Source organism: Mesoplodon densirostris, chromosome 2, assembly GCF_025265405.1.
Source record: "Mesoplodon densirostris isolate mMesDen1 chromosome 2, mMesDen1 primary haplotype, whole genome shotgun sequence".
Lineage (NCBI taxonomy): Eukaryota > Metazoa > Chordata > Mammalia > Artiodactyla > Ziphiidae > Mesoplodon > Mesoplodon densirostris.
Genome location: NC_082662.1, coordinates 9,868,682 through 9,878,379, shown reverse-complemented (window position 1 = coordinate 9,878,379; position 9,698 = coordinate 9,868,682). Strand labels below are relative to the sequence as shown.

At 53.4% G+C, this 9,698-nt stretch overlaps 1 protein-coding gene across 1 annotated transcript in view; it reads left to right on the top strand.

Annotated features, from left to right (window-relative positions):
* Window positions 1-1,190: 1,190 nt before the first annotated feature.
* Window positions 1,191-9,698, top strand: part of DHRS3 (dehydrogenase/reductase 3) — a 40,209-nt gene continuing 31,701 nt past the window's right edge. Inside the window, exon 1 of the mRNA XM_060079872.1 lies at window positions 1,191-1,385. Within this exon, the coding sequence (XP_059935855.1) occupies window positions 1,191-1,385 (195 nt within the window). The remainder of the gene's footprint in view (window positions 1,386-9,698) is intronic.

Here is a 9,698-nt window from a genome sequence, read left to right as displayed (position 1 = left end):
AGTTACGGCGGCGAGCCCTCAGGGATACCGCCGGCAAGCCCCGGCTTGCAGCGAGGGGAGCCGGCCCCGGGAGAGCGGAGTCGCAGCGAGCCCGTGTGCGCGCCCGCGCGCGCACCCCGCCACTGCGCAGGGGGAGGGGAGCTCGCGGCAGCCACTCAGAGGAACGGTAGTGAAGCCTCGGAACAACTTTAACTGTCAATCAGACTTAATGGGGTATTAAAAAAAAATGGGGGGAAAAAAGGGCCGCCCTCTCGCTCCCAGCCAGCCGCGGCTGCCCCGGGAGGGAATGGATAGGGCGGCGCAGACCAGGGCGTCCGATCCACGCGCGCTCCGCACCCGGGCCCTCTCCAAGTTGGAAAGGACAAAAAGAAGGCAATAAATGCTAACAAGGGAGAGAGAGGGAGCCGGATCGAGCGGCAACTCCCAGCCTCTGCTGGAAGAGAGAGGGAGGGAGGGAGCCGAAGAGAGCGGGCGCGCGCGAGGGCGAGCCATGCACGTAAAGAAACTGACACCCGGACCCCCCACTTCTCCTGCACGTTGCTGGCAATCAGATCGCGTTTAAGCAATTTCCTGAGCCCAAGAATAGCAATGAGTCGGGAGACTTTCGCGGGCTGAAATTGGGAGCTCCAAGCACTTTTCCCCCCTACTTTTTTTTTTTTTTTTTTCCTGGAGAAGGGGGGAGGCGCTCCAATTTGGAAACAGTTGTTTTTTTTTTTTTTTTAAATCTTGCACTTTGAAACCGCGGGACTGTAGCAGGGTGCGCGCGTGTGGTTGGTGCCTTTTTTTTTTTTTTCTTCCCCTGCCTAAACTCCTCTGTCAGCCTGTAAACATTACCTGAGAATTCCCCAGCCGAAACGGCTGCTGGGGCACGAAAGTTCTTGTTAGAACTTTCCACCTCCGGCTTCCCCTCCACCCCTCTTACTGTCCCAACCTTCTGAGACGCTTTTTCTCCTCCCGAGGATTTATCTCACCCACCCACCCACCCACACCTCCCCCCCGCCCTTTTTCTCACCCGGTGCTTGCTTTGCATTTGGGAAGAGGTGATTTCAAGAGTGGCCAGGTGGGACGCCTCTCTGCCCCTTATTCGGTGTATTTGTTATTGTTTGGGGGTGTTTTCTTTTTTAAGTCCTGTTTTGTGCGGTCCGGGGAGTTTCGCCCCCCCACCCCTGCCCGGCTCCGCGGCGCGGAGGATGGTGTGGAAATGGCTGGGCGCGCTGGTGGTGTTCCCTCTGCAGATGATCTATCTGGTGGTGAAGGCTGCCGTCGGACTGGTGCTGCCCGCCAAGCTGCGGGACCTGTCTCGGGAGAACGTCCTTATCACCGGCGGCGGGAGAGGCATCGGGCGCCAGCTCGCTCGCGAGTTCGCGGAACGCGGCGCCAGAAAGGTACCGGGACACCGCGACTCCAGGGGATGGGGGCCAAAGGCTAGGGAGACCGCGGGGACAGGGGGTGCGCCCACCTGCTGCCGCTGCCGGAACCGGCGCCCAGGGTCTGAAAGTCGCCGGCCACCCTACTTCTCTGCGCCACCCGTGAGTGCTGAGCTAGTCAGTTTCACCTTGTACATTTCCCGGGCACCCGACTGTCTTTTTTGGCAGGTCCGGAGCTGACCCGCTCCTCTGGGATCTGTGGCTGGCTGTTCACCCCCAGCTCGAAACTTAGCAGACCCCCCCTTTCCGACATTCCTCCCTCCCAGAGGAAGGTGTCGTGTTTTCCCTCTTTTGCCGCCACCCTGGTGAGTGAAGGGTGTGTGCGCTCCTGGGTAGAGCTGGGAGCCGCCTGTTAGCTGGCGCTTCATATTTTCCTTGGCAACCCGCTTCCCAGCCCCAACCTGGGCGGCTGCAGCTCTGGAGGCAAGAAAAGAGGGGATACTTGGTTTGGGTTTGAAAAGGAAGAAACGGTGGTGGATGTCTAGCCTAGCCTGATAGGCGCTCGGAGGCCCAGGTGTTTGGAAATCTGGAAACAGGGGACAAGGGTAACCAGCAGCTGATCAAGAGCCCTCGTTCTCACCTCAATGCTGCCTCCGCCCGACCCCCACCCCCAAATACAGCCCCAGAGGGGATCCCTCCCCACTAAGGGGCGAGGTGGCACTGTGGTGCAACCCCACCTCCCCAGCACCCAAGCTCTGCCTTGAACTTTTTGGTAGTCCCAGCACCTCTCCCCTCACTTATCCCAGACCTGGTGCCCAAGAGTGTGGAGGGTGAGCCAGCTGTCACCCAGCTCCGACCCAAGCCAGGCTGACTCACCCAGTGACTAGAGCAATAGAGAGAGAGATTTGAGGCTGGCTGTCTCCAGCCAGCCCTGTGAAGAGGAAGAGCAAAAACAGGGAATTCGATTGAAATTTAAACTGTTGTGAGCGAGGGGGTGAAAGGGCCAGCAAAGCCAGCTGATCTGACATGGAGCCACATACCTAGGGGATTAAGTAAATATGTACTGTAGAAAACCAAACCTGCATGTAATTCCAGGTTGCTTTTGTTTTGTTAAATACTGCCCTGAGATTTACAATTCCTCCGGGGTGGCTCTGACTGGGACTGAACTTTGGAGCGTGAACCATCAGCCAAAGCCGATTGCCGATTAACTCTTCCTTCCCCAGGCGGTGGCTAGGGGTGGTGGTGGGGAAGCAGCTGTAGGTTGGCGGCTATCAAGGCTGAGCTAGCTGGGGTCGGCTGTCCTGGGCTCCAGCTTCTCCTTGGGTGGTTTGGACAGCTGCTTGACCTTGCAGTTGGAAGGGGAGTTTGGAAGAGTTTTTAACCCTTGGACACACGGAAAAAGGAGAAGCAAAAGTTCTTCTCAGCAGTTTCGTTTCCTTGAGGTGATGCCCCCTTTGTGGAGGCGTGGCAGATGAGGGTGCCCTTGCAGAAGGATGTAGGGTTTGGGACAATCGCATGTGATTGTCATTCCTTAGCTGTCTGCATCCCACAGAAACTTTCTTCTGACTCTTCCAGCTGGCCCAAGTCCTGGGTCTCTTTCACTGCTCTTGTAACTGGCTGCAGTAGGCATATGAAGAACTCTTTCAGTCAATCTGGAAAAACTTGACTGACTATAAACAAGCCTAAATTGAAAGAAGTATGTGGCATTGGGGGGTGGAGGGGATAGAGCGGCACCCTGTAAGTCCCTTCACTGGGAACCATGCCCCACCTAACTAGGAATAGATATCTTCTTCCAAAGAATAAATCCAGGGCCAATGAGAAATATGTCTTAAATTGGTATCTGGTCACCAGAAACAGGATCCATGGGGCCTATGGAACTTCCAGTGCCATTCACCCTAGGATCAGTCCTCGGACCAGTCAGGATGACCAAGAGCCCTATCTATAACTCATAATCATCTGACCAATTACTGGGGCTACTTTTTAATGAGCTTTCCGCTTGCTGTCACAGTGGGGAATTTGAAATCAAGGTTTCTTGCCTGAGTCCATCTGGGGCCCAGTGAGAGGACCTTGGGACAACTCCCAGAGCTGGGAGCGTTTGGGGGCTGGTGGGCTTGGGGACAAAGGGCCGGCCGAGTGTTGTGGAGTGGGGACTTTGGAGGAGATGGCTGAGACAGTTGTGTGGATGGTGGGCCCAGGGTGGTCCTGGAGCAGCTGGAGAGAGCTGGGGAGCGTGGCACCAGCTGCAGCCTGCAGCAATGTTAGACAGGTGACCTTGGTGGACGGGGATGACTCCCCTCCCCTTGGTGGAAGTGAAGGCTGGACCTGAGGGGAAAGGCCCCCTAAAGAGAAAGAAGGGAGGAGAACCAGAGTCTCTGCAAATAGCTGGCAAGTCCAAGCAAGGTCCGTTTATTCTTGGGGGGAGTGACAACCCAGTTTCCCATAACGACCTTGAGTCAAACAGGATTTGGCAATATTTGTGAGCAGTAGTGCACCTTAGGCTGCAAAGGTGACCCAAATGAGAGTTTTTCTTAAAGGAACACAAAGGCGCCAGGAGTTGGAAAGTTCCTCACCTGGAGATAACTCTGCTTAGCCACCATGTGCAAGGTTAACCCAGGTAGGGCCAGTCATGGTCCGGGTCTATAAGGCAAAGACTCTTGCTGCTCATTGCCCACTACAATCCTTTTAGATTTTCTATGTCCTCCTGGATTTTCTTCCACAAAAGCATTCATAGAGCTTGGGCTCACCCCTTCCCCAACAAGGCTTCTGGCAGGCTAGTGGCAGGCCCAGCCTCCAGTCTTTGACCTTGACGTGGTTTTAGCAGGAGTCCCCTGGAGGAGAGAGTGAACTGTTTGTTTGGAAGGATTTGCAGGGGCTGTTCCAGCCTCTAGTCCAGTAGGAGGCAAGTGGCTGGATTAGAGCCCTGGGCCACGACTGTAGGACCATAGAGGCAGGGGCAACACACCAGGGCCCAGTCCCTCCATGGACAGGGGTAGAGCCGGGACTCAGGGACCCATTTCAGGGAACCAGTATAAGAACTGGCTCTGAGTTGCACCTGCTTTGCTATTATTGAATTTACAGTCCATGGGTCTGTAGCCCTGTTCCTAAAGCAGCTCGCCAGGAATTAGCCCTTCACATAGATTTGTGAATCCTATTCTCCATCACATCCATTCAGCAAATCCCATATCCTTCCCACCCTGGCACTGGGGCAGGCTGAGGCCCAACTGTCCCTTGACAACCATCTCTGAGAGACCTAGTCCAGCAAACCTACCTGAGATGCCTATCAGGTGTTCGATGCAGCTCTGGGCCTGGAGAGGGGCAGAGACATGGCCAGGTGCTTACAGTCAAGGCACAAATTATAGTGTGTATTAGTTTCCTGTGGCCGCCATAACAAAGGACCACTAACTTGGTGGCTTGCAGCAATAGAAATGTATCCTCTCACAGCTCTGGAGGCCAGAAATCTGAAATCAAGGTGCTGGCAGGGCCCCACTCCCTCTGAAGACTCTATGGGAGAATGCTTGCTTGCCCCTTCCAACTCCTGGTGGCTCCTGGCTGGCGTCCCTTGGCTTGTGGCAGTGTCACTCCCATCTCTGCCTCCCCCTTCACGTGGCTGTCTTCTCTGTCTCTCTGTGTGTCTGTGCGTCCTCTCGTCTTCTCATAAGGACACCAGTCATTGGATTTAGAGCCCACGCTAAATCCAGTATGACCTCATCTTGAGATCCTTAACTAATTACATCTCCAAAGATCCTATTTCCAAATAAGGTCACATTCTGAGGTCCCAGGTAGACATGAATGTGGGGTGGCGGGGGATGCTAAGCAGAAGAAGCTCAGAGCTATTAATCTATAACAAGCGTGCATGGAAGGCTTCCTGAAGGAGGTGGCATTTGAGTGAGGCTTAAAGAAGGTCAAGAGTTTCAACCAGAAGGGATGGGGGAAGGGTAACCCAGGTTCAAGAAACCACCGATCAAAGACTGTGTACCTGGCTGAACCTGGGGAAGGGAGGTAGAAGGCAATGAAAGGAAAGGATGTAGAGCCGATTAGGTATCAGGAGAAGTTAGCAGTTTGTATCTCAGACTCTGAGTTAGGCCAATATTGATGAGAATAGGAAAAAGGAGAAAGAAGGGAGAAGGGTCCAGACAGGTAGTCTTGGGCCCCAGAGTCATCAGACCAAAATAGCTGCATTAAACAATTGATGTGACATGAAAGTCACAAAGCCGGGATGACATGGGAGTCAGCAGTGGCTCACCTCCCCCATCCTCACCCTGAATGCAGCCTTTGCTGGGACCGTTTAGGAAAAGTACCAGGTTCTCTCTCTTTTTTTTTTTTTTAATTATTTTATTTATTTATTTTTGGCTACTTTGGTTCTTTATTGCTGTGTGCGGGCTTTCTCTAGTTGCGGTGAGCGGGGGCTACTCTTCGTCGCGGTGCGCGGACTTCTCTTTGAGGTGGCTTCTCTGTTGCGGAGCATGGGCTCTAGGCGCGCAGGCTCAGTAGTTGTGGCTCGCGGGCTGTAGAGTGCAGGCTCAGTAGCTGTGGTGCACGGACTTAGTTGCTCCACGGCATGTGGGATCTTCCCGGTCCAGGGCTCAAACCCATGTCCCCTGCATTGGCAGGCGGATTCTTAACCACTGCGCCACCAGGGAAGCCCCAGGTTCTCATTTGATGCAGCCTGGGAGCAGGAAAGTAGGCTACCTGTTTTACCCGAGGCATCTAGGAAAATTCTTTCAGCTTGCAGCATATGGTCCTTGGGTTTCAAATAATGGGCTTTACAATTTGGAATGTCACCTGAATAGACAAACACCTCCCTTTTTACTGCCCCACCTACTTCCCCTGGGGAACAAAGGTGCCCACATCTTGGGCCATGCCCCCTGTGGCCTGGTTCACCTGGGTTCTAGACCTGACTTTGCTAAAACCCTGGAAAAGTGGCTCCCTTCTCTAGGCTGCAGCTAAGAAGCACACCCATAAAATGAGAGGGGATGCAATGACCCCTAAGACCCTGGCATGCTCTAAAATTCTCATGTTATGGCTCAGCCATCCCAGGAAAGCAACCGAGTGCCAAGGTCTCTGCAAAAGATATTTGTCCTCATCACTGCAGATCTCAGCCTTTCTTGCTACACATCAGATCCCACTGAATGAAAAAGAAGCAACTCAGAGTTGGAAAATATGTCCTCAGTCTATAGGAGGCCCCACACCCCTTACTAAACTCCCTTAACAGCCACCAGGTAGCCGGCTGCCTGATTTATTTCAACTCCTGCAGAAGATGTTAGTGTTTTCAACTTGTAGCTTTCAAGGGAACAAAGGGCCCAAGTTTCCCAATTCGTATGTCAAGCGGAACTTCCAGTGTTTATCCTAAAATCAGAGAATGCTCCCCAGATCTAGAAATACTGACCCTGAGTCAGGAAGTCCATTGTCCGTCCACCTGCCCATCTGTTCATTCTTGTGCAGACTCCCAAGCTCTTCTGAACTTTCTGCTTTTCAGAGCCTGGGCCATGGGTTTATCCCTGCACAGAGCCCTTCCGATTTCTTGGTCAAGATAGTTACTTTCTCTGTCCCATCTCCATCTGGTGATTTGTTGAGAAAATGATTCTCATCACTTTCAGAAAATGACCTCTGCCGTATTGAGAAGGGAGCCGTTTGCCATCCTCCCCGCCCCCCCACAACCCAGGAAAGAGCTCTAGTTGTTGCAGTCATTACAACTTCTCCCTGGAGGCCTTATCCCAACCTGCCCCCCTCAAAATCCCACTTAGTTCTGGGTGCGAGCGCAGGAAGAATTCCAGATCCAACCTGCTGTTCTGTATCCTGGGGCAGACACACGACCACACCTAGAATGTTGTAAGACTTTCTCCCAGCTGCCTTCGGAAGACACACTTTAAAAGATACACCAAGTATATAAGATATCTGAAAGGGAAACGTTTGAAACGTATTATTCGTATGAACCACGAAGGTCAGGAAAGAGTTGAAGCCAAATGAAAAAGAGACAGGCAAATCTGTTTAGATGCTAGCATCCCCAAATGCACGCTCGTCTGCTGTGGGGTGAGTGAGGTCCCTTAAAATGAGTGCCGTCTTAAGAGTTCTGGATTCTCATAAAGAGAGCGCCAAATATCAGAACAGTTTAGCAAATGAGTGGTTGGTGGGAACTCACTCATTTATACAACAAATCTATGGCGCACCCTCTGTATTCTTGGCACAGAGATGCAGCAGCGGGCAAAGCAGACAACAGTCCGCACCCACAAAGAGCCTGACAGTTTGGTGAGGGAGACAGATAATAAACAGGGTACAGTAAGGATCTAAGCCCGTTAGATCGCAGTAAGGATCTAAGTGCTAAGCAGAAAACAAATGAGGCAAAGTAGACAAAAGGGGCTTCCCTGGTGGCGCAGTGGTTGAGAGTCCGCCTGCCGATGCAGAGGACATGGGTTCGTGCCCCAGTCCGGGAAGATCCCACATGCCGCGGAGCGGCTGGGCCCGTGAGCCATGGCCGCTGAGCCTGCACGTCCGGAGCCTGTGCTCCGCAACGGGAGAGGCCACGGCAGTGAGAGGCCCGTGTACCGCAAAAAAAAAAAAAAGTAGACAAAAGAAGACCTGGCAGGAATGGAGGGAGCAGTGTTCCAGGCAGAGAGAAGAGTGAGGGTCTCAGAGGGGAGCATGTCCCTGGGGAACTTCAAGGAGGCCAATGTGGCTGAAGCAGAGGGGGCGAGAGGAAGAGGGCGGCAATGTGGGGAGCAGGGCAGGGCAGATGGGGCCCAGCAATCTCTAGAACCGGCTGTGGCTTTGGCTCCAAGTGAAGCTGGGAGCTGTTGGAAGGTTCTGAGAAGGGAAGTGACATGATCTAACCTAAGTCTTGGCAAGATCACCCTGGTGGGGGTGGGGAGGAACGCAGGGGGGTCAGGCCAGAGGCAGGAGAGGGATTAGGGGCACTTGCACGGCTCCCCTAAGACCATGGCACCAGACTTGCTGGGCATCCTTCTGAGAGCGTTCCAAAGCTCGGGGCCTGCCCTCAGCTTTGCACTTGGATTTTTGTTTTTTGGGTTTCTTTTGGCCGTGGCGTGGCATATGGGATCTTTGATCCCCGACCAGGGATCGAACCCGTGCCCCCTGCAATGGAAGCACAATCCTAACCACTGGACCACCAGGGAATTCCCCTGCACTTGGATTTTAGAAGACACTGCCCGTCTCCTCTGACATCTTGATTCAAATGGAAGTGTGTGGGCTGAAGGGGGGTCTGGGTAGGCTGGTGCACCCCTAGAGGGGTGGGTGCAAGGCATCCAGGACCCAGGCCTCGGAGTCTGCTGGGGAGACCCACGCTCAGCACATTGCCATCTGTTCTTGCTGACAGTTGTGATGTTGTGATCTGGCCCCTGGGTGAAAAATGTCGACCAACTTGAGGGTGACATGGCTCTGGGGGAATTGTGACCATGTCAGATTCATTCATCGATTCAGCCAGCTAGGCTTGAAGCTGCCGCGGGGAACCACATAAACAAGGTTCTCTCTGGTGGCACTTACGTCCTGGTGCGATGATCATCTCCAGATAAAGCCCCTGACACTTTGGAAAGAGGAGTGAGCTCCAGCAAGATGACTTTAGTGGTAACAAAGATGAACTTCCTCTAAAAAGCAAACAAAAGCAACTGTATTGGTGCCCAGAGCAAAGGAGACGCTTTTTGGTTCCACTTTGTCGAAGGAGCTTGAGTGCATTGTGGTCAGTGTTGGTCAACATTTTGAGAGGGTCCTTGAGCAACTGGAGGGCGCCCAGGGAGCAGGCTCCGGATGACAAGGACAAGACGCCACAACTTATGTGGGACGGCAAATCCATGCGCGTTTGCTTGACCGCTTCAGGTGCTGGAGATGGTATTGGCCACCTTCCAGGTAGATGGAGGGCCACATGAGGCTGGGGCCCTGCACCAGGAGCACCTTCCCACTCTCTGGAGCTTTTCTGCAGTCAGCAGGCTGCAGTGAGGGGGCTGTGGATTCTTACCTCAGAAGAGATTGGGTTCTGGACGACCACCCGGGTCCCTTCCACCCCTTAGATTTTGTGAATCATCGTTACCAACGTGATAGCAGTGAGGACAGTTACCCGGACAGAGTCAGGGGCTGGGAGGAAGAGAGGCCACCAGCATCAATCAACCAATGCTTAAAAATTAAAAGAAGACAACTCCGCTCAGCCTGACCTCACCGGGGTCCTTCAGTGACTGGGTCATTCCTTTGTCCGGGTTTTTCAGGGTGCTGGAGAGAGGAGACGAGGAAGAGGAGGAGGAGGGAGGGTGCAGGCCAGGCCCATGTTCACATCCTTCATTTGGACCATCACTCATAACTTAGACCCGAACTGGATGCTGACAGTGT